Source organism: Crassostrea angulata, chromosome 6 (genome assembly GCF_025612915.1).
Source record: "Crassostrea angulata isolate pt1a10 chromosome 6, ASM2561291v2, whole genome shotgun sequence".
Classification (NCBI taxonomy): domain Eukaryota; kingdom Metazoa; phylum Mollusca; class Bivalvia; order Ostreida; family Ostreidae; genus Magallana; species Magallana angulata.
Window position 1 is genome coordinate 12598816 of NC_069116.1, and position 27499 is coordinate 12626314.

Below are 27499 nucleotides of genomic sequence, written 5' to 3' on the forward strand. Positions count from 1 at the left end.
ACTTAAGTCAGTTACGTTTATACATGTAGCACGGTTTAAAGTAAGAATCTCAACGTAAAAGATAGATTTACCGGGATGAATAAATGGTTCTTTAAACAGAAGAATCATGTATGATATAAATGCTGTGTAACTTTGTAACACTTGGAAGTTTTGGCGTTTTTAAAAATATTGATGCGTTTTTTAATAAGTGGTTTAAAAGTGGACAATAACTTTTTCAAAAGATGAATTAATAAAGATGAGAAAATCGTTAATTTTGAATTATACATCAAAGATAGGAAGAAGAGCCAAGTATATGCACATTTCTATGTTTATACATAGCTGTCAAGTAATCAATACATGAAATCGATAACAAATATCAACCGTTCGTTCCGTAAAATATAGATCTAGCTAACTATCATATACATTAATTTGATTCATTCTATTTATAACAGCTTTAAAAATATTGATCACATGACACAGAAACTCTATAATGGACATTCCAGAGTTAAAAGGACCCTCAATGGTGATGCAAAACATCCTTCTGAAATGGCTCAGTTGTCTACGTGAGTTCTTTTAAAACCAAAAAAAATGTAATGATATAGATGTAAATTATTGCTTATATATTTCTTGGCTTTTTGCTCTCTGAGACTTTTTAATCACGATTTTAGTGTGTGGGAAAGCAGAAAAAAGGAGAATTTTGTTGTGCTATCACTCCCGGGATGAGGGCAATGTCAAAAAGTTTTTGAAGAGTTTACATAACATCAAAGCTGAAGTCATCGGGAAAAACGAAAGCGAGGCTAGAGACGATGACGACGACTACAATAATTTCAGTAAAGGAATCGTCCTCATCTGTCTGTCCAAAGAATACGTGGTCAGTCAGGCGTTTGAGAAAGGTACAGTACAACATACGGGGAACTTCTGTTGTTCGATGAAAATCGTAAAATAAAAGACATACTGTTGAGTGATTACATGTATATTTCAGGTATGTTAAAGCATGTGACAATTTGGGGGGGAGGGGCGGTGATTTTTAACCATGACATGATCATTCTTTTGCATTTAGATTTTCGGTTGGCATCTATGAGAGGAAATGAGCTTTCGTTGACAACGTTTGATCCAATGGTGTCACAATGGCAAAACTACCAGAACAATCTATTGGTCTTTGACAAAGTTTATAGACCTTCAGTGTTTACCTTACGTAAAACCCAAGAAGGTTAAATCTCTCTCTCTCTCTCTCTCTCTCTCTCTCTCTCTCTCTCTCTCTCTCTCTCTCTCTCTCTCTCTAGCAATTGAGCAAATTTTAACCATTAATTGAATTGTTCTTTATAGTATAGGGAAATATATTTTAGTATTCAGCTTCTCTTTTGTTGGATCATTGTAGGAAGCAAAAAGTACATATATATAAGCAATCACCCAAACAACGCCAGGGAAGTTAACAAAATTTGTGCAATATTAAAAAAATATGATGTTGAGTGCTCTATCAGTAAATACCGCACCCTCGCAGAAATAGACAATGACGTCATGCATCAACTTACAGAAGATCTCAGTATAGCAACGCATCATCTCGTGTTTTTATCACGTGATTATATACAGGATGAGTTTTGCCAATTCGGTAAATATCCAAAGACAACAAAATTTGATTTGAATTCAATTTGCTTATAATACAAAATTCAAATTTCCTCACTGAAAGTTTATTTCAGAACAAAGATTGATTCGCAACATAGGAAAACGATTCCGCATTTACTGGGACAAACAGATCGATATTTTGCCGTTGGACTTAAATAAAATATGGATAGTTCCATACGAAGACGACGACTTGCTTTTGGAAGTTTCATTAAAACACACCTTTATTTCAAGAGGTAAACTCAACGCTTAATTACCTGATATTGCACCGAGAAAATGCATTTACATGTTAAATGAAAATAAAACTGAAATATATATATAAAAAAAATCATCATTCACTGACGTGTATAATCCTCGATTGTAAGTTCTTTCTTTTATGTTATCTTAAAAGCTGAAGAGAAAATAGTACTCATAAGCACAACAGACAAAAATTTGGCAGAGGAACTTCAGAAAGAATTGAGAAAAATATACAAACACCATGAAATTTATTGGACATTGGGTTTGGACAAAAATAGAAAATACACCCTCATTGCAGATTGTGAAATTTTCATCGCCTGTTTGTCCAATATCTACTTTGATGATGTCACTTGCAGAAAGGGTATATACACTACATTAAAATATTGGCATTGTATTTATTAGCACAAAGACATAAGAAACAGTTTCCAATTTTGAATGTGAGTGAACGTTTTCTGATTAAAAAAAAAATAAATCCCAAATAAATGGAATCACATTTCAATTTTAATTATGATTTTTTACAGACATTGAATTCGCAAACGCTTTATGGAAAAGAATCCTTCCTCTGGATATAAATGAGGGAAGTCGTCGGAGGCGACCCGAATGGCTGATTAGGATTGTGGGTACCCATCGCTACCCACACAATCTACAGGACCATTTTGACGAACTTCATGCAGCACACGCAAACAATTGGGTTACTTTCTATTTCTCTTGTAGAATTATTTACATTTTATCAACTTATTTCATATATAAACATGCATGTTGGAATGTCTTCTTTAAGGAAACTATATGTATTTTTAGAAAGAAGAAGAGTGGATTCGAAAAAGAATTCAAGTACCTTGTCAACCAAGGTAAGCGTTTTTTCATAAGAAATAAACGGCAAGTTAAAAAGTTCACCGGGAAATAAACTTGGTTGGTCACATGATCAAATCCTGTGAAGCCCGAAGGGCTTCTTAGCAGATTTGATCACGTACCAACCAAGCTCATATCCTGGTGAACTTTTTAACATTGCTATTTATTACTTATATTTACGTTTGAGAAAGGCAAGTCGTTCAGAATCATTAATGGCGTTGTTTTACGTTTACAATAAAGCGACCGTCATACTACATTGTATAAGCGAAGGCGAGTTGCTTATTCGTAGGGATGTAATTTTGTGAATGCGTCGGATTTAAAATCAAGTAAGAATTTTAACTGTCTCTAATTTTTTTTGCTGAGGATGTTAATTTGTTGGAGAGGGCTACTCACGATAACCACGAAAATTAAGCCATGATTCCACAGTATACAATAAGTATTGTATAAACGGCGAGTGGCTAGATAGCAACATGATAGACGCAACGTCTCATTCGTTGCTTTTGTTCTCACATACTGTTTCGTGACCGTTTGTGCTTTTCAATGTGCAGCATTGACACGTCCCTACCTTCAATAAACGAAACCATGACCATGACAGACGCCTATGGAAATGTTGAGGTTTTTGCAGAAGGTGGCCTTGAGCATTATATTGCCCATGTAAGCTATAACTGTAATTCTATTTGAACGTAACAACATATTTTGTGTAGATCAACATTTGTGGATTTTGTGCAAATTTCAAAAAAATTCTAATTTTCCTTTAAGTACGTTCGACTCAGTACCACAACTTCTTTGAATATTGTTTCGTCCCTCCTGATGAGACACTGGGGGCTAAAGCGACCCCAGCTTCTGATTTCAATCACGGGGGAGGGGTCAGGGATCTTGAGTGACCCCATGAAAACCAGATTCTTTACCTCGGCATTTGAAAACATCGTGAAAGAAAGTGGTATTGTATTTGTATTGAATACTATTGAATGCACGATTTTTCCTATATTCCACAAAAAATTAATCCAGATCCTATTTTCATTCTTTCTTTCGAATAAGCCTTTAGGTTTTAATACAGTTGACAAAAAATATTGTTTCGACTGTCAGCAACTGCATGTACAGAACACAGTATGGTTTCTCTGTTAAATAGGGGTGTGGTTTACGACGGATGGTGCTACCTCAGAAATCTCAAAGGTCATAGGTCAAGTTGTGGAAAAAGAGGATGTGAATGAGCGACCGACGGTGATAGGAATTGCATCATGGGAATTTTTGAAAATGAACCACTCTTTGATGCTAAAAAACGTATGCTAGATTTTCAAGCTTTTCTTACTTTAGGGTTTATTTTACAAAGAGTTGCTGTTTATAGCTCGCCTGAACTATAAAAAATAAATTTCTTACCTTTGTCAGTAAAAATGTCTTGCATAAAATATTATAAATATTGTCCTCTACTATGTTATGATTAAAACTTAAAGTAGTGATAACAATTGACCTTTCATAGTGGGACATCTTCTAAAGTCAAAAGTGTTTATTTGTTTGTTCTTGTATGTTTGAGAGAGCGCAAATGAAACCAAAGGCTGATATCAAGTTTTTCCTAATTGCCAGGGCTTCGGGCGCTGGCCGGCCCAGTACAATACACGGGAGGCAGCTGCTGCCACGGGAGACTACTACCTCAACCCCTTCTGTACACACTTCTTGTTGCCTGTAAAAAGCATAGAAGTCAAAAACGGAATAAGTAATCAAGTCTCTACTGCCAAATTCAGGGCAGATTTGGAGGAATATATTCGTCGTGGCAGATTCAAAATCAACAAACCAGGTGCTCTCTCTCTCTCTCTCTCTCTCTCTCTCTCTCTCTCTCTCTCTCTCTCTCTCTCAGTAAGGTTCTTTTATAGTCGCTGCTAATGCTAATGTGTGTGTCATAACTTGTTTAACCTTTGACCTGTGATGCGTTTCTAGAGGACGACATGTCTGTGACTGTCCCCTCAGTACTTCTGGTGGTAGAGGGCGACCAATACCAGTCCGTCAGTATGATCCGACGGTCACTCGACGCCCAACGTTACGTCATTGTCTTTAAGGTTAGTTAATTTTTACCAACTTCTTATTGCATTTTCTTAGTAATAAATAAAGGGTTGTCTATACGAAGTTTAACATAATTATACATGAATTATACCCGTATCAGCCCTCGAGTTGTTACAGATCCTGCAATGTGGATTCGAATTTGTTTGGCCGATAAGGTCTTACGTATTTTTATCTTATAATTTAGCAAACCTTCGGACATTTCATTCTGGAAGAGTTTATCATTAAATGGTACTTCTGTATTAAAAGAATATACTGATTAATATTTCATTAAACTTAAGTGATCTTCACGTGACCATTATAGGATTGTGATAACTTCATTCGGTTGCACTGCGTTATTTAAAAGAGTTGAAACAGCGTGTCTTAAACTGATTATTTACTAAAGTATCCAAGCATTAATTCTCCGATAAATAAATTCATTTCTACATTATCTTACATACTTTTAATTACTGAAGTATCCTCTGTCGTTTCATTTGTTTGCCTATTCCTTCAGGGGACCGGTGGGTTAGCTGATACATTAGCTGATGTTCATGAAAATAGACTGAGGTAAGGAAGACTCCAAATAAACAATAGAAAATGTAACATACCAATTTTTCAATTCGTTTCACAAAAAGATGCGTCTACAATTTTATCCAGGTCACATGACGGTAAAATTATGGAAATTATAAACCACGAGAACAACAAAGAGTTTCTCAGATTTGTCGACATAAACGACGAAACGCATCAACTAGAGGGCGTCCTAATAGAAGATTTACTGAGAGACATCGTCGGTAAGAGATCAGAACATTGAGTAATCTGATTATTGTATCCATTTTAAGAGTTGAGAATGCAGTTCACAAATTCCGTACTTATTTTAGAAAAATAAGACAAAATAGAACTTGTGTTGTCAAAATACACTAAAAGATAAGATATAATCAAGAAATATTAATGCGTATTGCAATCATAAAACGTTTCAGATTCTAATGAGAAGAAATTGTTTCTCGCCCTGGCATTTAACAACAGTGACAAAGCAATGCAACATGTATTCGCCTCGCATAGACCCGACTTAACGGTAAGTCTGACACAGACCAGGTTTAACAGTAGGTCCGATACAGACAGAGTTAACAGCGAGTCGGGTAAAGTCAAACGAAAAAAGACACCTTATTCACGGTAAACTAGGCTGAGGCTTTTATTCTTTGATTACTACATATATTTTCTGAGTACAATCCATCTTTTATTTCACACCGTGTCCATCTTGTTTCCGACAATGCTGAGTATGGATTAAACCAGTATGAATTTTACACTTTTTTCCATGTACTTATATTTACATTTTCCAGTGTGATAACACTGCGAATCGATTTATCATTTATAATCCAATACATTTAATCAATTTTAATATTTAATCCCACAGTTGCAGAAAATTATGATTGGATAAATATAAGTAATAAGGAATCCTTCTTTAAATGTTATGAGGTGATCAAATACAGTCGAGCGTGATCAAAAATAGATGCAATCATCCCTACCGACCGTAAATTTGATCATCTCGAAATATGACAAAAATATTCCTTATACCTTAAATAAACAAAGAATGATTATGCTGTTAAATGTTGTGTTATTGTATATGTATGTACATGTATTTTATATATGTAAATTTGCATTCACACTAACAGCCACCAAGTAAATCCAAAATTTACATGACAATTGATTGTGAGAGATACATTGTATGAAGCCAACGAAAAAAACATGTATATTTTCTGGACACATTATATAAACATTGAAATTATTGTTAGATAGTAGGTTATATATAGTATCTTTAAAAAAAAAAAGGTGAAATACTGTATATTGAATTTAGGACACTTTCAAGAACGATCTGATGATACAAGCAATGCGAGACGGCAAGCGCGAGTTTGTGAGGCTTCTAATCAAGGAGTGCGTGGACATTCACAGGTTTCAGAGGAGCAATTACCAGCAGCTCTTCCAGGCGGATCGAGTAAGAACAATGCAATCAAACTACTTTCTTTATAGCTGACTGAACCAGCATGAAATGTGTGGATTTGTACAGTTAATACATTTAGAAGTCATTACGATTATATTATTCTCGATTTTTATGGCCCCCTGATGGCCCTTGGTTAATAAACATGTAATCTTGATAGGTGATGTACGGTTTCTAAAAATATGACAATGTACATAAACTGTATTTGTTAGCTTTGTATAATTAAATAAATCACATACAAGTATTAGTGTTATGTGCATTATTGATCTCTTCATGCTTTTTTAAATTATTTTTTTTCAACTTTGTAAACAATTTCATATACAAGTCGTCTATTTTTTTAGATTCCAGATGAACTGAAAAGACAGGTAAAGTATACGTGTGTACATATTTCAGTCTGACTTTTCTTTATAATTTTTCGATTATGAGTAAAGCAAACTAAAAACATAACAAACCGCCATATTCCCAATCCACTACTCTGCTTGAGCAAATCAAAAAATGAATAAATACACAATTTCTTAGAAACTGATTTTGATTAAAATATGTACAATAGATATCGTTCAGAACTCTCTAGCGCACATGCTGTCCGTTACAACAGTGTATGAGCTGTTCAGGGCCAGAAGCACACTCGCCATTCAACAAACCGTTTAATTCGTGCATATTAAATATGGCAATTCATTTAGCCTAGTGTAAAAATAAAGACGCAAACCTACAGTCTCAAAAGCCTACTTCAGGCGCGTGAGCCTCTAGTCAGCTTAATCCTATAAACTTTTACCAACCTTTGCTTCCAGTGTCGTTAATTATTTTGCCGGCAAAGTCACTCTCCGTATGCATTCCGATGTCTTAGCCTATATATACCCTTCAGGTATCACGTGACTCGCTGAGAGCGATTGGGATGACGTACGGGAAACCGGAAATCAGCCGAATGCTACTGCAGAGACCCGAAGGGATATCTTTAATTTGATAACAAAAATCTCAAATTTGAATTTGAACACTGCATTCAATTTTGTCTGTCTTTGAATTAAACGTTTCTCCTAGCACGTTTGTGGCATTAAACTATGATTAAAAGCATATGTGAAAAGATTTAGAAAATTTAAGAAGATTTTGTACATTCTTTTACAATGTCTTTTTTAGATTCTCTCTCTCTCTCTCTCTCTCTCTCTCTCTCTCTCTCTCTCTCTCTCTCTCTCTGATGATTTGAGTCGGTCTCTGACATAGCTGTGTTTTGTAGGTGGGCTGGGGAGTGGACCCAACTGTAGACAACATCATGCGCTTTGTTGTCAGGTCGCTACAGATGGACGTATTTGTCAGCTACGGATTGAACGAAAAGAGCGGTGTGTGATTCGCTTGGCACAAGTTCAAACCCTTCAATACATTAACTCTAAAGCTACAGTAGCCCTCCTTCCTACACTGATTTACTTACACATATCATAGGTTTTCCATCAAATTTTCTTACTGAACTTGTAATAAGTAAATCATGATAAGATGTTTTAAGCTGACTTTTGATAATATTTTACTGTTTTTTCCCCCTAATAAACACCATTGTTGTTGAATACACTATCAATGAAACTTATAATAGGTTTAAGGTTTCTTGAGATTTTTTATGATAGTACTTCACAAAATGGCGATTTTACCGATTATGAAACACCAAGATTTAGTGTCTATCTCTTTGTCGCAATGGGTGTAGAATACTCTAGAGACTTTTGCGGGAATAGCGGGAGAATTTCAAAAGTACATATTCCTCTGAATTTGAAGTCGGACACATGCTAGAAATTCATTTTTGTAAGAAATATAAAAATTTGGAATTGTCTGCAAAAACATTTCTCAAAGATGTGGTAGACAATATTATCTTTAAATGTTCTAAGAAAAGAAAAACGAAGTATATATTAAACATTTATTCTATAACACAACAACTGTGTTCTTTATATAGAATTAAGCATTCTGGGTGTGTTGCATAAGCAATGCATGTCCCCTACCGACATTTCCTATGTTTATGTATGCCCTAAATAGGTCTCGAATAGATCTCGAGTAAGTTTGATGGAAGATCTATACCTGGATATAACATCTATGATCAAATAGGGGAGATGTCAATATCAAGTACACTGAATCTTGCTTTAAATGAAATTTCAAAGAGGTATTATAAATATTCTTCTATTCACATGTTCGTTTAACCTATAGTCAAAATTTTACCATACTTAATATAAAGACGGGTGTATAATATATGTGTATAATATGGGTGGTGTATTTCAGATCAGGAACGCTTGATGACATTTGACAACGAGGGTCTGGTCAAGACTCTCAAGTTTCTAGCATCGTTTGAGCGCGCAGAAAATCAGTCCGACCCTTACTTCTATCTCATGATTTGGGCAATACTCATGATGAATCAACAAGACATTGCAAAATTCTTTTGGCAACATTGCAAGGTACATGTATTTACAGTTTATCTATATTGTTTTTTTTTTAACATTAATATCATATGCATAAAACGTAGATATACATGTATCCTCGTGTTGATTTCGAATTGATATTATATTTTTAAGTATAAATTAAAAATAAAAAGATGCCTTCCTAACCAATTTATAAAGATGATATATATCAGTTAGTAGAATGTTTATTAACAGGAACCGATTCCGTCAGCCCTAATAGCTTCCGGAATTTACCGAGTACTCAGAAAGAACTGCCAACCAGCAAACAGGCTTTTAGCAGACAAATTATTTAAAGCAGAAAAGTAAATGTTTCAACTTTAATTCACGAGTGTTTGCCTTGAAATTTTCCGTATCGCCTACATATCGTGATGTACATGTATCTGTTGTTGATTTTGTGAAATAAATTTACGTTTCAGAGAGTTTCAGGACTTGGCATGTGGCGTCTTGAATCAATGCTACACAGATCATCCGGATGAAACTGATCGTATACTGACAAGAAAACGCCCGCGGTGGCGCAATCTTACGTGCCTAGAAATAGCGTACCAAATGAAAGTCTATTCCTTCATGTCCCAGGAGGCTTGCAAAATCCCTATCAACCGGGTCTGGTTTGGGAAAATTTCAGCCGACAACAGTGCAATACGGGTGACAAAGCAAAATATATTTTGCTATTGTAAACAATTAATTTAATAGTGGTTTTAATTACATTCGTTAAGATGGAAATTTCCTAGAACGAAATGGGTGAGGGGACTGCATTTATCAAGCATTGGGGCTGCATCTAGCAACTTTCTGTTTGTATTTGCAGGAAGTGGGTTGTCCTGTGTTTCAAGACTGTTGCAATTTACATTTTCTTTTTTGAATACTTTTGTTTCAATTGCAGATGGTGATGTCAGTATTTATATTGGGACTCCTTCCTTTTGTGCTTCGATTTGACAGATCCGATAAACGAAAAGCGGTACGCTTGCTACGTCAGATGTATTTTAAGTTGTGGTTGTCTCCCTTTAGTACACCAAAACATATTTACCGAATTATTTGTTTTTTTATAGAAAGAAAATACATGTATGACGAAAATTGGGAATCGCATCTACAATTTCTACACTGCCCCGATTATGCGCTTCTCACATACAATGGTATATATTTGTTGCTAGGGTTGTTTTTCTGTTCTTCATGCTGTTATGAAATGTAAAAGTAAATTTGTAAAGATTATGTTCATTATTTGTTGTCTTTCACGCAATACAATGCACGGTTTTATTTCCTTTGACAGGCGTCCTATATTGTATTCTTGGGCTTCTTTAGCTACGCTCTTCTGACCGGCTTTGGAAATGAAGTGACCTGGGTCGAAATCCTGATGTATGTTTGGGTATTCTGCTTGATGCTGGACGAACTACGAGAGGTATGTTTAAACCTATTTGACAACATCTATACAATCAACCACTTCGGTAATAATTTTATAATTCTCTATCATTCTGTTGCAGCTTATATATGCAATGGCAGACTTAAAGAAACGGCTAGGTCCAAATTTCTTTTCGGAGCGACCTTATGCGGTGCAAGTGTATTTCTTAGACAAGTGGAACTATTTTGACATCACCATCCTTTGCTTCTTTACAATCGGTGTAATATTAGACTTACTTGGGTACTATGAAACCGTGGAAGTCGGCCGGGTCTTCCTGGCTATAAGTTTAATAGCCTTCTTTATGCGTATCCTGAAAGCCTTCTCAGCTCTTGAAGAGTTAGGACCAAAAGTTTGGATGATTGCTTCTATGGTAAATACAAAACTATTCTGTTTTTTAAATTAACGGTTTTTCATTTTTAATAGACTACAAAGGTGGTAATAAAGGTGGGCTGTGGACATTATGACGTACTGTCAAAGTAAATGATGAAAATAACTAAATTTATATACTTACTATATATTTACATATTTTTTATTACTATTTTTAATATCTATCAACATTGTACAATCGGTTGATGCATCGTAAGCCACATTTGCAAGTTATTAACGAGATCCGCTGTGGCTTTAATATTTTAACCTTTTAAATTCTTAAAGTGAAATTTATGGTCAAGTTTTGTAGAATTTTAATGTTCTATTTAATTATTTTTATTTATCAAACGTGATTTAGTTTAATTTACATTGGTTTTTTTAATGTGTCCCATACCAACTAATAAAGTGCTATTTTTGAAAACGTTTCATTTGATTTCAGGCGAAGGATCTCCTTTATTTTGTGGTGATTTTGATGCTGTTTGTGGTGTCTTATGCTGTTGCTGCTTACGCAATAATGTATCCTCAATCTGAATTAAGTGTTGACTTATTTTTTAACGTCTTGCGCCTTGGATACTGGAATCTTTATGGAGAGTTACTTCTGGATGACATTGAGGGTATGACAATTACAGATAAAGTGTGTGTGTGTGTGTGTGTGTGTGTGTGTGTGTGTGTGTGTGTGTGAGAGAGAGAGAGAGAGAGAGAGAGAGAGAGAGAGAGAGAGAGAGAGATGTCCAGATTGATTGTTCTGTTACGGGGGATGTACGGGCATCTTTTACATTTGAGGATGAACATTTTAACATTTCTTGAACTAGCTTTATTCTGACCAAAACTGACTAGAATTGTTGTCAGAAGATAAAAAAAAGCAATAAATATGAGGTTTTACATTTTGTTTTGCATGCAAACTTCACATACAAGAGCAGAACAATGCCATATTTAATCACTTAGAACTGCGCAGCTAGAGACCTAAATACAATATTTAAATATCTGAAAAAAAATATGAAAGGAGGGCATTAGTGTCCACCCTACAACCATTTTCTGAGAAAAAATGTCTAAACTTGCTTATTGAAGTTGTAACGAACTGCAAAAGGTAGCATTGTCTCGCCGCTTAACTTAAAGTAATTTTTGGATAATTGTTTAATCAAATTTATTCTTAAAGGGGCATGGTCACGATTTTGGTCAAATTTTGTTTGTCTGTTTTTATTATTTACAATGCTTTAGGAATACATTTCTAATGATCAAATGACATTTGGGTGCCAGTCAATGAGTTTTAAGCAAGATGCAGGGCTAACAATTATTTGTATTGTAACAAGGCTCGTGCCCAGTTTTTGTTTACATAGGTTCAATATACCGATAAAAGATCTTTTTCAAGCTGATTTGTCTATCTTCTTCATTATTCTAAGCATAAATAAACAGTTCCTAACGATTAACACATTCATTTGAGATCTTCAACTGGAATTTTCACTTCAACATTCAAATCATAAACAAAAGCTTTGTTTACATTGCGAAGACTTGTAAACTCTGTAACTCGCTTATACTCAACAAATGACACCCAAATTTTGGTTCCCTATTAAAAATGCTTTATGAAAGCATTGTAAACATTAAAATCTAAAAAATAATTTTCGACCAAAATCGTGACAATGCCCCTTTAAAACGGGTCCAAAAAAAAAAACATCAATTCGTTCGAGATAATTTTGTCTGTGTCTATGGGGGTGTACATTGAAGGTACAGAGATGTCTGTCACATCCAACACAGATTGTTTTGAATGGACATTTATTTTTTCTATATAAATATGACGTCAATGTGCGTCATAGCCATAAAATTTATGAGTTTCTTGATCTTGAAATAGTGTACCCTTTTTGAGGCAAAAATACTACAATAATATTTAATATTAAACCTTTATCTCAACAAATGGTTGTAGGAAGGACGCCAATGAACCCCTTTCTTTTTTTCTTCAGATTCTGAAATCTTTAAAATAAATCTGCAGCTCTCAGTTCTACAGCTGTTCTAAGTGATTAAAAATTCATTGTTTTTTTTTTTCTTATATGCGTAATTTGCATTAAAGGGGCATGTTCATGATTTTTGTTTAAATTTTATTTTTCGATTTCTAACGTTTACAATGCTTTAGTAAGGCATTTCTAATTATCAAATAAAAGTTAAGAGTGATTCGAAGTGATAAGCAAGATAAAGGGCTCACAATTCTTTGTCATGTAAACAAGGCTCGTGTCTTGTTTTTATTTACATAGTCAATTTACCAGTAAAAAAATCTTTTTCCAGCTTATTCGTCTATTTTTTAAATTGTTTTAGGCATGGATAAACAGTTCCTAACATTTAACAAATTCGTTTTAAACTGAAATTTTTACTTCAACGTTCAAAATGTAAACAAACGCTTTGTTTACATAGCGAAGAATTTCAAGCTCTGTAACTTGCTTATAACTCAACTCGACAACAAATTACACTCAAATTTCGGTTGCCTATTAGAAATGCCTTTCTGAAGCATTGTAAATATTAAAATCGGAAAAATAATTTTTGACCAAAATCGTGACCATGTCCCTTTAAAAAAATATCGAAACTAATATTTATTGCTTTTTGGGAGTTGATTTTAATCAACTCTCCTATGCAGTTACTCTGGCAAACCGAAAGTGAAACAGTGTTTGGACCTAAGCACAAATCACCACCGCTGACAAGACGTAGATCTTGAAAATAATAGATAGATTCGGTGTACTTTATGATGTACCATTGTTTTTCAAAAGAAACTTATTTATAAATACCTTAAAAATAGTCAGATTTTATATAGTACGCACAATTTAGTTGTTTTTGTAGTTGCGTGTATTCCTACGCCAGAGTTAAATATAGTCTCGTTCAACCAGACGCTCGGCTGTCTCCGTAAATCTCTGACTTGGTTGTCGGGTATTAATGGAGACAGCCGAGTGTCTGGTTGAACGAGACTAGAGTTCAATATTGCTTCGACGTGTAAAATTTTTAGAAACATTTCGATTACTGATGAACAGTTTAATGTAATTAATTCTATCTTTAAATATTACACAACATGATTCTTACGGGGTTTTCTCGAAATTCTTGTCGGAAAAGTTCGGGAATTCAGATATAAGAATGTGCGAAATTCAAATACAGATTAGAAACTACTTGCCAGGCAAAATAACATATCGTTAAATTTAAAATTGATAATAATCAATAAAATCAACTCCCGACAGTACTTCAGTACTTTGATTCTTCTTTTGACAACAGTATTGGTCAGTCAATTCAGGAAATGTTTACATGATTATTTTCAAATGTCCAAGATAGCCGCACAGCCGCACATCCTTTTAATTGTTAATGTCTCTGATTTATAACGTTTACAGCGGAAGAGCCGGACTGTACATTCGATGCAGCGGTGTATAACAGCGGGGCCCTCCCAAGGTGCGCTGAGAAGCACCGGCGGGTCATTGGACTGGTGTTGATGGGGATCTACCTGATATTTGCCAACGTCATGCTCCTTAATATTCTTATAGCCATGTTTACGTAAGTTCGACTCTATCGTGGCATATGTTAAAAAAAACCACTCGAAAGTTCAAGTGCCAAAGGTTATGATTTTGGAGATAAAAAACTTATTAGGAGGCTTTTTGTCGATGTGGAATTCGAACTTACATGTACTTCCAGAACAGCGTGTTATTATTGAAAGAATGTTTTTAAATTATCGGATTTTTTAAAATACCATTCTTTGGATAATCAACTTGCTACGCTTTAGGTTTTACAATAAAAGCATGGACCCATAAACATCCGTTCGAATATGCAAAATTAATTGGTTTATCTTCAGTTTTGATTATCCAATATGGCTTATGTCAAGTTTACGTATCTTTAATTCTTGGCCTTTATATAACTGATTTTAGTTACAATGTCCCTTAGATGTCTAAAACATTTTTTTTTATCATTTTCTTTTGATATTTGGTCAACTCATAATTGCTATTTTCCCAACATAGTGACACTTATCAAAGGATACAGACCAAAAGGGATCACAAATGGAACTATGAGAGATACGCCTTAGTGCGAGAGTTCAAGAGGGTTCCGATTTTCCCGATGCCTCTCGGAATACTTCTGCTTTTCTTCAATTTTGTCAAAGGAATATACAAGACATGTCGAAAATGTAACACTGTAGAGAACTATGACAAAGAATGTAAGAAATACTTTTCTTTGTAATATTTGAAAAAAGGTTACATATAAGAAGTAAGAACTACATTCAGGCATTTTATAAGAAGCATGCTACATTCAACATTGGTTATGAATGCGTAATGAATGACTAAAAATAATACATTTTATTTGTTCATTTGATTTTGTTTATTGTATCACACAGTACTGGTATCGTTAAAATCCAACGACATGATGTTCAGCCTGGAGAGAGAGATGGTTTATCTGTACATGAAGAAGCGCAGTGAGGACACCGCCTACTCAGCCCTCACCGAGGAGCGGATAGCTAAGATTGTGGCCATGCAGGTTGAGAAGAAACTGCATAGGTACCCTTTTTCTCTTTCATCACTTAATGCCAAATCATCATGATTGAGGTCGTGTTGTTAATCTTAAGATCTGCCTTCAACTTTTAAACCTTACATATTTTTGGTTATCAACTAAAATTGCAAATAATTCCTATCCATGTATTTTTAAAGAGAGCTCTCTTGTAAAGGAGGTAAATATAGGCTAAAAATGGTCATGACCATCCAGCATAATGAAAAAACATTTCGCGTACAACAAAACCTTGGTCGTTTGGTTTAGAAGTAAACTGATAGGTGATGGCATAATATATTGTCTTAATAATCAATAAAATTGTTGATCTGGAAGACTTTTGTAACACTTTTTAGCGCACTTGAGCTGAAAGCTCAAGTGAGCTTTCCTGATGACATTTTGTCTGCCGTCCGTCCGTCTGTCTGTCTGTAAACTGTTCACCTTTTCAACATCTTCTCCAGAACCACTGGGCTAAACTTGGCACAAAGCACCCTTAAGCAAAGTGAATTCAATGGTGTTGTAATTAAGGACCCCGCCCTTTTTCAAGAGGAGATATTTAGGAATTAATGAAAATTTTTGAGAAATTTTCAAATAACTTCTACTCTAGAACCATTTTGCCAGCAACTATGGCTAAACATTGTGTGGCAGCATCCTCAGAAAATGTAGATTCAAAGTTGTGAAAAACATGACCCCCGGGAGTAGGTTAAGGTCACAACGGAGGTCGAATTGTTACATAGGAATATGAAGAGTAAATATTTAAAAGGCTCCTTCTCAGAATCTAACCAGCAAGGAAAGCTGAAACTTGTGTGAAAGCTTTCTATATAAGTGTACATTCAAAGTAGTGAAAATCATGACTCCTAGGGGTAGGGTGGGGCCATAATGTGTGAAAGCATCCTAGGAAGTGTAAATAAAGTTGTTAAATTCACGACTACCAGAGGTAAGATGATGCCACAATTGGGGGGGGGGTCGATTTTTATTTAGTAATATATATATATTAATTCTTAGAAACCAGAAAGAAGGAAAGCTGAAACTTGTGTGGAAGCATTCTCAGGTAGTGTAGATTCCAGTTTGTTCAAACTATGATCCCCGGGGGTAGAATGAGACCACAATGGGCGGTTGAATTATTAAATATAAATTTATAGAATAAATCTTTAAAAATCTTCTTCTCAAAAACAAATTAGCCAGAAAACCTAAAACTTGTTTGGAAGCATCATCAGGTAGGGTAGATTCAAATTTGTTCAAATCATGATCCCCTGGGTTAGGGTGAGGCCACAATGGGGGCATTTTTACATAGGAATATGTAGAGTAAATCTTTAAAAATCTTCTTAGAAACCAAATAGCTAGAAAATTTAAAACCTCTGTGGAAGCATCTTCAGGTAGAGTAATTTTAGTTTTGTTCAAATTATGAATTCCCGGGGGTAGGGTGGAGCCACATGCAATGAAGAGGGAAGGGGGGTCAAATATTTACATACAAATATGTAGAGAAAGTCTTTAAAATCTTCTAAAAAACCATTTACCTAATAAAGCTGTAACTTTAGTGAAAGCAACTGCAGATAACGTTTATTCACATTCGTTAATATCAAATTATGGGTGAAGGGCGGGGCCACATTGAGGATCCAATTTTACAAAGGAAAACATTTTAATTATTCACAAAACTTGAAAAGTTATAATGTATGGATTTACATGCACGCAAGCATTTTGATATATTGCTGATTCTTTAAAATTGTTTAGACTTTGGCCCCTGGACGGCTCTTGTGCTTCATAAAAGGTTCAGAGTTTGATGTAGGTTGATATCCCATATATATAAACAATCGTTTAAGATCTTTTTGAGAACTGCAATGCTCAACATGTGATGTGACTATAAAAGCATCATGTTAGAAATGGGACGTGATTATAAACACAAGAATACCCAGGGAGATGGATATTTAATTATACAGGATCTACATGTATTACAATGTCTAGATATTTTGTATAATGACTCCATTAAGCTAGTTTATCATGCCTATTGTTCTCAAGTGAGGAATGTGGTCTATGAGCCTCTTGTTTACTATCAAATCTACTTTTGTAGGCTTCAGAGCATACCAAATGACAACGTTCTTAAGGGAACAACATAAGAGATCATGCTCCTCGGTGGTTTTGTTCTTTTATTTCAACAAAGGATCATTTCATTGAATGTTTATCAAATATACATTAAGTTTGGCATGAATTTTTCAATATAAAAAATGGATGTTAATATAACTGTATGATTGTATGATAAAAAAAGATTTTATTTAAATACAATGAACTAACTCTGACCTCAGCAAGTTTCCTCAAGCCAATGCCCAATTTTTATAATAATTTTAGATTGAAATCTTGCTGCAGTTTAATGGTATTTTAATACTAGAATTGCCCTGCACTTTGAGATGATCGGAACGGTACACTTTGTCGTTTAACTGTATTCCACCTGTATCTCAAACGACCGTGCAGTGAGCGACCAGCGCGCTGCATGGTTCCGTTCCTAATCGAAAGCAAGATTTTTGTCTTGCCTAGATGGCGGCGTAGTTAGAGCGGTGGCCGCTCATTGCTAGGAGAGTGGGTTCCAGAGGTCGTGAGTTCAAGCCTCTGTGCTTTATTTTTATCTATATCCTTCTCGATGGGCAGGTATATGTTAATTTGAGAGTTATTGCAATGTTTGTGCTTATATATATATATATATATATATATATATATATATATATATATATATATATATATATATATATATATCACTGACAGTGAACGCTACGCATTGATGCCATGTAATTTGGTTTGTGCATTAACTAAAAACTTAGACTATGAACTTACATGTAAATCTTTTACTGGGGATACTCCGTCCATTTTATTTATAATTCGAGAAAAACATGTATCTTTTGAGTCATATTAAGCATTATCTGTGATGTGTTTTGATTTTGTCATTTTAATGAAAGCTTAGACGTGTGTGTATATATGTGCAAATATGTTATACCCGGTATGTTATAAAACGCCTTTTTCTTACCGTATTTACCGGTTGTCTGTGATATTTTATACATAACAATGTTTATATTTTCTGACTCTCAATAAAAAGATCATCAAATTCATCGTAATTTAACTTGTGTATAGTAAAGGCTCTTTACTTGACTTTCCCATACCAAGTTTATTATTTAGTACATATAGTAACGATCATGCTGTTTCTATGTAACCGGTATAAGGGCGACCTTCCGACTGACCGACGGGGGAAAACTGTTACTGATACATTCCTAAATTAGTATCTTTTAAATAAATTTCCCTTCGAGTAACTGGTTTGTTCTAAGTGAAATTGAAGCACGGGTAAGGGCGGTAAGGAACATTCGAAACAGGTAGCCTATACATTAGTTGTTGAGTATGCAGAGCAATGGTCTATAGAAATTGGTTTCTTCCCGATACATTTCGAAGGTACATGTAAAGTGTAAGGTAGTTTATGCTTGCCTTCTGATGAAATGATGACTTGCTAACCTAAGAATTCGGTATGTTCCATGACAGCTGTGTATACGGATCAATGATGTGTGGAAGTTTTCTTCCTTCCAGATATATTTAGAAGGTATTGATTTAAAGCAGTTGATGCAAGCCTTTTTGTAATGCGATGATTTCTAAGTCTAAAAATTGAGTATGTTCCTCCACTTTTCATCACATCTTGAAATTGGAAGTCTTCCTAACTCTCATATCATAGGTGTTTCTCCTGGTCTGCTCTTTTTCATACTTTCTCTAATGAAGAATTCTGCAGCTTGTGTAATGTTAATGTAATTGTCACCTCCAATAATTTGTCTTACAAACGACATCACCGTGTTGTCAGATAATATAGGAGTAGCCGGATTTCGTCTTTAAACTCATCCTTAGTAAGTTTAGTTATCATACTTGTTCCGAAATGATTACTAATAGGGAGGGCCTTTACTAAGTGGTACGTGATGCTACCAATATATATCCTTACTGATAGCAAAGCAAAGGATCAGTAAGTAACGAAAGACGATAATCAATCATACAAACGCTGTCTAAACAAATCTAGTTTTGTGACATCCTTAGAAACAGAACTACTGTGTTTTACAGTTTTGCAAAAGAACTTTCAAAATCGTAAATGTTTACAGCTGTGTGGAAGGGTTCTCAAAAGAAAAAAAATCTTGACGCATTGTCAACAAAGTTCATCAATGACAGAGATGTTGGTAAAGTCTTGAAGATCTCATTTCTTATATTTAAAGAACATTGTCGCTGAAAGAGTTGACTGCAATCGATCAAATAAACTTTGAAAAAACTATGTGATAAAGTGTTTTAAGCCCCAAAATTCAAATTTATAAAAGGAACTTTAAGGTTTGCTAAAAGATGAGTTAATATATCTAGTACAGGTTTATAATGTGTCTAATCGAAGTCATAATATAAATATATAAAATGTTATAATTAAAATTGCACAAAAAGTACGTACATGTATTCTAGAAAAAATGGGGGATTTCCTATCGGTTTTTGAAGGGGAAACATCGAGCACATGCTTGCTCAAACACCATTTGTTAATAAGATATGCAAATTAATATTAACAATAATATATGTTAAAATAGTTTTAGGGCAACATTGTGCTCTATACCCATACTCTTGAATATGAAAAAAAACAGATGAATTTCCATGTTTTTGAAAGAATGCGGAAATGGAAATATGACGTCATAGAAGCACGAGGAATGAACGATGTTGTAAAGTTTGTTGTAAAAGATTTCTGTAAATAGCGTATTCCGTTAAATATTTATCAAAATATCATAATATAATATGATTTTTTCAAATTCATTAAAAACGGGGGCAAAATTAAACCTTATAGCATATCTATACTACTATATTAAAATAATAGACTCGATTCTTAAATTTGAGCTTTAATACCGAGAAATCGGATAAGTACTGTCGTTTGTTTTATATATTTCAAACATCATTGGTACTTGGAGATTACCAATTTGTTTTTATTTTTTCTCAATCAAGCTTCGCTAATTAGTAATCAAAGAAAATTCCTTTAAAAAATCCGGAAATCATCTGATTTTTATGGATTTTACAATTTTGCGTATGCGCATTACATTCATGTTAAATCACGGAAGGTTCTTTAGTTTATGTTTTCAAAATATGACATTTGTATGGATAAACTCAGAAACGATATTACAAATACGTGTAAATTTTCATTGAAATCGAAAATTTGTCATATATTCATCAAAGGAAATACGGGAGATAACTCTCAGTGCATTTAATATGAAAAATCCCGAGAGTTCCGAATGTCAACATGGTGTGTAAATTCAAAGCGAGGAAAAAAGTTGGTGGAAAGTGTTGAATTCTTTAGTATGAATTAATTTTTTTGATAAAAGATATTTCCAGCCTCGAAATGGTTTTTTTTTTTGTGAATAATTTGACTGTTAATTATTTACAATGCAGCTTCGTTAATTTTCTCCAAAATCGTTCCGGAGCGATTCTGCAACTTTTTGCTACGTTAATACGGGTGTACATATCGGAGGCGTTTTAACTGTGGTGAAGGCCCGTCCCAAGGTTTTTCAGATAGATTTTTCTAAGCAGAGTGTAGTAAAATTAATAGCATTATTGTAGGCTTAAAGCTTGGTTATGTAAATGTCAACAATACGGCGTGTCGATGTATCTTTTTCGTAAATGTCCGATATCATATGTTACATGTACATGTCAACCCGTGCACGCACGGGTCAAAGTCTAGTATTCTTTATAATTTAACATTTTAACACTAGCAATGGCGGCCGGGAAAGACTCGATGGCTAAAAGTGAACGCTGGTTATACTGGAGTGAGAGAGTTTATTGCTAGGAACAGACTAGTGACGAGTGGTAAGGGTAACCTCTTTTGCTCTTTGTGCCTCATAGCCATTACCCCTGCGCCTCTAAAAGGGGGATGGGATGCTCAACAGAATGAACAAAGTGGAATCGCACTGGAACCAGTCAATGATTTTAAGAAGAACTGTTCAAACAACATTAGACTGAGGGATAAAAGAAACAAGATACCATTAAGGAAAGACCTGCAAAAATGTCAGATGTCTGAAAATACATCATCCATGTCCTGGTGCGATCGAGGTATAGAACAAAAACAGTGATCAGGGATCGCTGGTGGAACGCAGCAGGAGCCAAGTCTGGACACATCCCACAGTGCTAGGAACCTCGCAATAATATTTGATTTCATGTCTCTCAAATACAATAAAAGTATTTTGTGTATTACACATGCATGCATATATGATTTATCTACATACAAAAATGAAGAATACATAAAGCCTTCTGCATTATATTTTGTTCTTAGTTTCTGTGTAATAAAAAGAAGAGTTTAAACAAAGTGGATGTGAAAATTTTTTTTAACCTGTATCACCTCTCTCTCTCTATTCTCGTAGCATTGCCTTTTTAGGCGTCTCAAGCTGTTTCTAAATGAAAATTATATAAAAAATGGCAGTTCACTTACAATCCTTGCTGTGGATAATTGAAATTTTTCAAGATATCATTCTCTGCATACTGGCTACAATCATATGAGTGCATATGTATACATATCCATGTTAATTATATAAATTAAAAGAGCCAAATAAATCGATGACAAATACCAACCGTTCGTCATGTTCAAATATAGATCTTACTTTCATAGACATAGAGTATGATTTGTTTTTCGATGGTTTCAAAGAAAATTAAAGATTTACGTTATGGTTGCATATTGATTCGATTTCGTGTTTTACAATTCATTTTATTAAACATGAATCATCTAAAAACAAAAAAGTATATATATTTTTTAGCTTTTAATTTCTCTCTCTCTCTCTCTCTCTCTCTCTCTCTCTCTCTCACACACACACACACACACACACACACACACACACTGAAATCAATATCTGCCTGAAATTTGTTTTAAGATTCTGAGTAATAAATTCAAGAGCATAAACTAAGTGGATGTGAAAATTGTTCTCTCTCTCTCTCTCTCTCTCTCTCTCTCTCTCTCTCTCAAATACTAACCGTTCGTCATTAAAAATAGATCTAACTGTCATAGACACTGAGTATGAAGTTTCAATTGTTTTACAGATTTCAATGAAAATTAAACGTTTTGATTTAATACTTTTCTGTTTTAAAATTTTTAAATCATGGAACCAAGTCTTGAATAGAACAATTTAATTTTCAATCATTTAGATATAAGGTTATATGAATTGTACAAAAAGTGTCTTGTACCTAGTACTATATACATAAATGTTAAATTTTGTAAGCAGTTATTATTTCTTATGAACCATATTATGTGCATTATGAGTTAGTTTAAAATCCCCATGATTTTATTATTCCTCTGACAGTCTGTTCCGACCAAATTGATAATTGAACGTTTCAAAGGCGCAATCAACTGTGTCGACAACATTTTCAATGGTTTCTAATTGAAATTGAAACGTTAATAAGATAAATAACAAATGGGGAAACAAACATGACATTCTGAATCAGGTATTTACATCTACCTAAAGCATTTGGCATATACGTTAATACTCTATGCATCCTTTGTTACTTTTGCTGCATATAAAGCTTTATAGATTTACATATCAGAATGATAACATAAATATTGCGGGCCTTATAGAGGTTTAACAAGGGTTCCATAGAAGTTTTGACTATATAGGGATCGTTATGGAGGACTTTTATCATAGACATTTATAACATAGTTGACCCTTATTATAGATATTCATAGTATCATGGTCATTATCGAGGTGCTGATTTTCCAAAAAAGTTTCAAACAGTTTTTCAATGATTATTAGAATTGTATATACGTTACTTTTTTTTTAAAAAAAGTTGGTTGTATTCGGTTTCTTGCTGGAATTGAGTCCCTTCTAAGAGAGGGAGTGTTTTACTTTATTGACTTTGATTTATTATGTGTGACTCTGTACCTGATCCTTGTTGTATTTGCCAGATCGTATATTTGTTTTCATAGACCAATTACATAATGCCTGTAAGTAACACCCTACACAGAATCAGGACAGGTCTATACTACGACATGTCACAAACCATAAAACATTGTTCTCTGGATCTATTGACAATATTGATGGTAAATTTACCTGTACCATATTGAACAAATGCCTTAACCATTATTGTATTAATCATTTTTAATAACTTTTTGACTAAGCTCAGTAGAAGTGCTGTAAATAAGATAAACTGTACAAATTTTACCCAACATAGGAAAGATATTAAGTATCTCAAAAATTCAATAACTACGCATCCCACTGTATTTATATGTACATTAACTTCTTTGTATTTGCTATGGATTTTATTTATGCTATTGCTATGTGGGGATATCGAGGTAAATCCTGGCCCATACGAGCACACTATAACTTCAGATGATTCGGTAGATAGCATTCCTAATTCACTTTACTTAATATTAGAAAACTCAATATCAATTGCTCACCTTAATGTCCAAAGCATAAACAATAAGCTCGATTAGCCGAACTTGGCGGATTCGATATGATAACTTTCAACGAAACCTGGTTAGATAAAAACACTTAATCCCAAGACATACTACTTCAAGGCTTCCAAGAACCATTCAGGCGTGACAGGGAGGAAAATAGATTCGGTAGCGTTATTATCTAAGCAAAAAATCAAATTTCATGCAAACGCAGACAAGATTTAGAAGTTCAACAAATAGAATGCATTTGGCTAGAGTGTTTTATATACAAAATGAAATTTCTTATGGGAACTTTTTACCGACCACCCAACACAGAGTCTAGTGAATGGGAGTATATAGCTATAGCTTACTCGATGGAAAAAGCCAAAGACACGAATATCAATAATATATTCATCACTGGGGACTTTAACTGCAATTTAAACAATACACGCGATTGAAAATTAGTTGATATCATATGGGATCAGGGTATGTCTCAACTTATATCTGAATGCACGCATGTCACTGAAAATTCCGCAAACCTACTGGACCTATTAGTTGTTAATAATAAAGACGTCATTGAATTCTCAGGTGTTGGAGATAATATTCTTCCGAGCAATATAAGATACCATTGTCCAATCTTTTGTGTACTAAAACTACCGAAATCTCATACAAGAACATATAAGAGAAAATTTTTGTCCTTTTCAAATACCGATTTCCAAGATTATCAAATCCTTATAAAGAATCAAGACTGGGATAGTCTGCACAGTAATGATCTTGACCAAACTTGTGACAGTATTACAAACTGCATTGTGAACTCAGCCACAAAAACAATTCTGTAATATTGATGATTTGCTCAGAAAGAATAACACCATGTGCTCGTACACATTTATTACGGAACTGACGTCACAAACAAGACAATACACTAAACATGAAACCATTACAAAATGGACAATAAATTTCCGGATATTACATCACTTTTCTTTTTTTTATTGTTGAATAAATGACAATCACATTATTTGAATGTTCGAATAAAATCCAAAAGAAATTCACTGCTGTAAGAGAAGATACACAAAAACATGACTAGATAACACACATTTGCATGAATAGAATCTTGAGTCTAATTGCAACAAATAAACACATTTACAAGTCACACGAACAGTTTTAAGAACACTCAAGTGAGAACGTAGTCTTTCAGGTACTTCGGTTGTTTGGCTGCGCGTGTTGGTCTGTTGCGAACATATGGGAGAGGATCTTTGTCGGGCTCAATGATAGTCGGAGTATTCGGTATTTGGATTTCTTCCAGCTCATCTTTGCCTTCTTCTTGGTCCTTCAGTGTGTCAGGATCAACTTTGATTTTCTTATAATGAGATGAATTTCGAACTATGGTTTTTCCTCCCCGTTCTGCGGTTATCTGACTTCCGTTTCTTTCCTTCACTATGTACGGTTTGGAACTGAACGGTGTTGATAGCTTGTTTTCTTTTGGAGTCTTCACAAGCACTGTATCGCCTTCCTTGATGTAAGATTCCTTCGCATTGTTCCTCGTGTCAGCATACACTTTCATTTTTTCTTTTGCCTGTCTGTCCTTGCTGAAGATATCAATCAGTTTCTTCTTCTTTTCCTTCATCTGTGGTAGTTTGGTCCTCATTTTTCTGTTTAAGAGACTTTCTGCCGGAGATAGGTTGGTGGTACTATCGGATGTTGCCCTGTAGTTCCTCAGAAATGTAAACATTTCCTGTTTCCAATTCTTGGATTCTATGTGGGCTGTTCTGATGGCTTTGCCTAGGGTTCTCATAAATCTTTCAGCCTCTCCATTGGCCTTCGGCCATAATGGTGTGATTCTATGGTGTTTGAATCCTAGTTGTTCTGCAAACTGTCTGAATTCAAAACTTTGGAATGGTGGGCCATTATCCGTTTTCAGTTCTTCTGGTATTCCAAACAATGAGAAAATTTTGTCAAATAGAGGAATTACAGATCTGGCAGATGTAGATCGCAGTACTTCTACCACAGGGTATCTTGAATGGTCATCTATCACAACCAATAGGTACTCTCCTGTTGGAAACGGACCACAAAAATCAGCGGAAACACGAGACCAGGGTTCATCAGGTATTTCTGTCATCTGTAGTGGTTTGTGATGTTTTGTTGGAGTACTAGCAGCACAGGGTATGCATTTCTTACAGATCTCTTCGACTAGCTGGTTGATTCCAGGAAACCATACTTTGTCTCGTAGAAGTTGATTTGTCTTCACTATTCCTTGGTGACCCTCGTGCGCAAGTTCTACAACTGTCTTCTGTAGGTGTTCTGGTATGACGAGACGGTTTTCGAAGAGTAGATTGCTTCCGTTTTCAGTAGGAGCGATGGTAAGTTTGTCGCGGTTGACGAAGTATGATCGAATGCAGGGATCATTTGGAGATGATTCCCATTCTGCTTTGAGCATTCTTGTAATGACTTCTTGAATGACAGGGTCCTTGTTTGATGCATCTGTTATCTGTTTGATAGTAAGTGCTTTTGGCTTGGATGAGGAAACAATAAAGTTCAAGTATTCTTCTGCAATCTTTGAGTGTCTGAATGTCTTCACCTCCTGTCCAGGGTGTCTGGAGAGATAGTCCGCCGGATTTCCTTTGCCCGGTCAATATTCCACTTTAAAATCATAGGGTTGTAGCCGTAAACGCCACCTCTCGATCCTCGCCGGAGGCTTACTGCGAGGGTTGTTGAATATTATCTCTAATGGTTTGTGGTTAGTGGTCATTATGAACTCTGACCCAAATAAGTACAGATGAAAGTGTTCAATTCCCCATACTATGGCCAACGCTTCCTTTTCTGTCTGTGAATACCTCTTTTCCACATCTGATAGCCCCTTGCTTGCATATGATATGATTTTTCCGTCCTGAGTCAGAACGGCGCCTAGTCCCACTGGGCTTGCTACAACGAGTAGCTTGGTACTCTTTGCTGGGTTGAAGTATGCCATTACTTCAGTGCTGAGTTTCTCCTTGAGTTCTTTTAATGCAGATTGTTCCTTCTTGCCCCACTGCCATGTTGTGTTTTGGTGGGTAAGAGTACGTAATGGAGCCACAATGGTTGCGAAGTGCGGTATGAAACGAGATACGTAATTGGCCAATCCGAGAAGACTACGGAGTTCACCAGCGTTCTGTGGAGCTGTGGCTGATTTTATGGCATCAATCTTTTTCGGGTCAGCTGACACACCTTCTGCACTGAAGCAGTATCCAAAGAACTCAACAGAGTTTTTGTTAAATTCACATTTTGACTTGTTCAAAGTTATGTTTTTCTCACGCAATCTTTGAAGCACATTCTTGAGTCTGCGGTCATGTCCTTCTTGGGTCTTAGCAAACACAATGATATCATCGCTAATGTTACTTGTACCTTCTAGGTTTTCTAGACAGTCTCTAATGATGGCCTGAAATTTTTCTGCAGCACAACTGATTCCAAATATCAATCGCTTGTACCTCCTGAGTCCCACATGTGTAGTAAATGTTGTAAAGTTTCGTGATTCAGGTGCAAGTTCAACTTGGTGATATCCAGAGTTTAGGTCCAATTTCGAGAAGACACGTAAACCGTTTAGGTCCAGTATTACATCGTCTATGGTGGGGGTGATGTGTCGTTCTCTCTTGATAGCAGTATTGACTCTTCTCATATCTACGCAGATCCTTATCTCTTCTGGCTTCTTTGGTTTAGGGGCGACTACTATGGGAGATACCCAGGGTGTGGGCCCATCAATT

The 27499-nt window shown here is 35.0% G+C and overlaps 2 protein-coding genes across 3 annotated transcripts; one reads left to right on the forward strand and one right to left on the reverse strand.

The window, feature by feature from the left end:
- The first annotated feature begins 469 nt into the window (after positions 1-469).
- LOC128187174 (transient receptor potential cation channel subfamily M member-like 2) lies at positions 470-18474 on the forward strand. 2 transcript variants are annotated; one of them, XM_052857426.1, is made up of 31 exons: positions 470-542; positions 648-872; positions 1040-1189; positions 1358-1588; positions 1677-1835; positions 1991-2197; positions 2358-2527; positions 2635-2684; positions 3234-3339; positions 3445-3625; positions 3815-3966; positions 4267-4477; positions 4618-4736; positions 5231-5283; positions 5374-5507; positions 5694-5788; positions 6569-6706; positions 7051-7074; positions 7938-8040; positions 8957-9129; positions 9328-9434; positions 9549-9774; positions 10010-10084; positions 10176-10259; positions 10394-10522; positions 10605-10892; positions 11328-11502; positions 14245-14404; positions 14863-15056; positions 15234-15393; positions 17448-18474. In XM_052857426.1, exons 1-31 carry the CDS (start codon positions 470-472, stop codon positions 17491-17493), a joined length of 4398 nt encoding a protein of 1465 aa, XP_052713386.1. In that variant the 3' UTR covers positions 17494-18474. The 2 variants fall into 2 exon arrangements, with proteins under 2 accessions (XP_052713386.1, XP_052713387.1); XM_052857427.1 differs by lacking the exons at positions 470-542; positions 648-872; positions 1040-1189 and having other exon boundaries at positions 1436-1588; positions 1667-1835.
- Positions 18475-24936: 6462 nt separating this feature from the next.
- LOC128186651 (uncharacterized protein K02A2.6-like) lies at positions 24937-26199 on the reverse strand. Its single transcript, XM_052856486.1, has one exon. It carries the CDS (start codon positions 26197-26199, stop codon positions 24937-24939), a length of 1263 nt encoding a protein of 420 aa, XP_052712446.1.
- Between the last annotated feature and the right edge of the window lie 1300 nt (positions 26200-27499).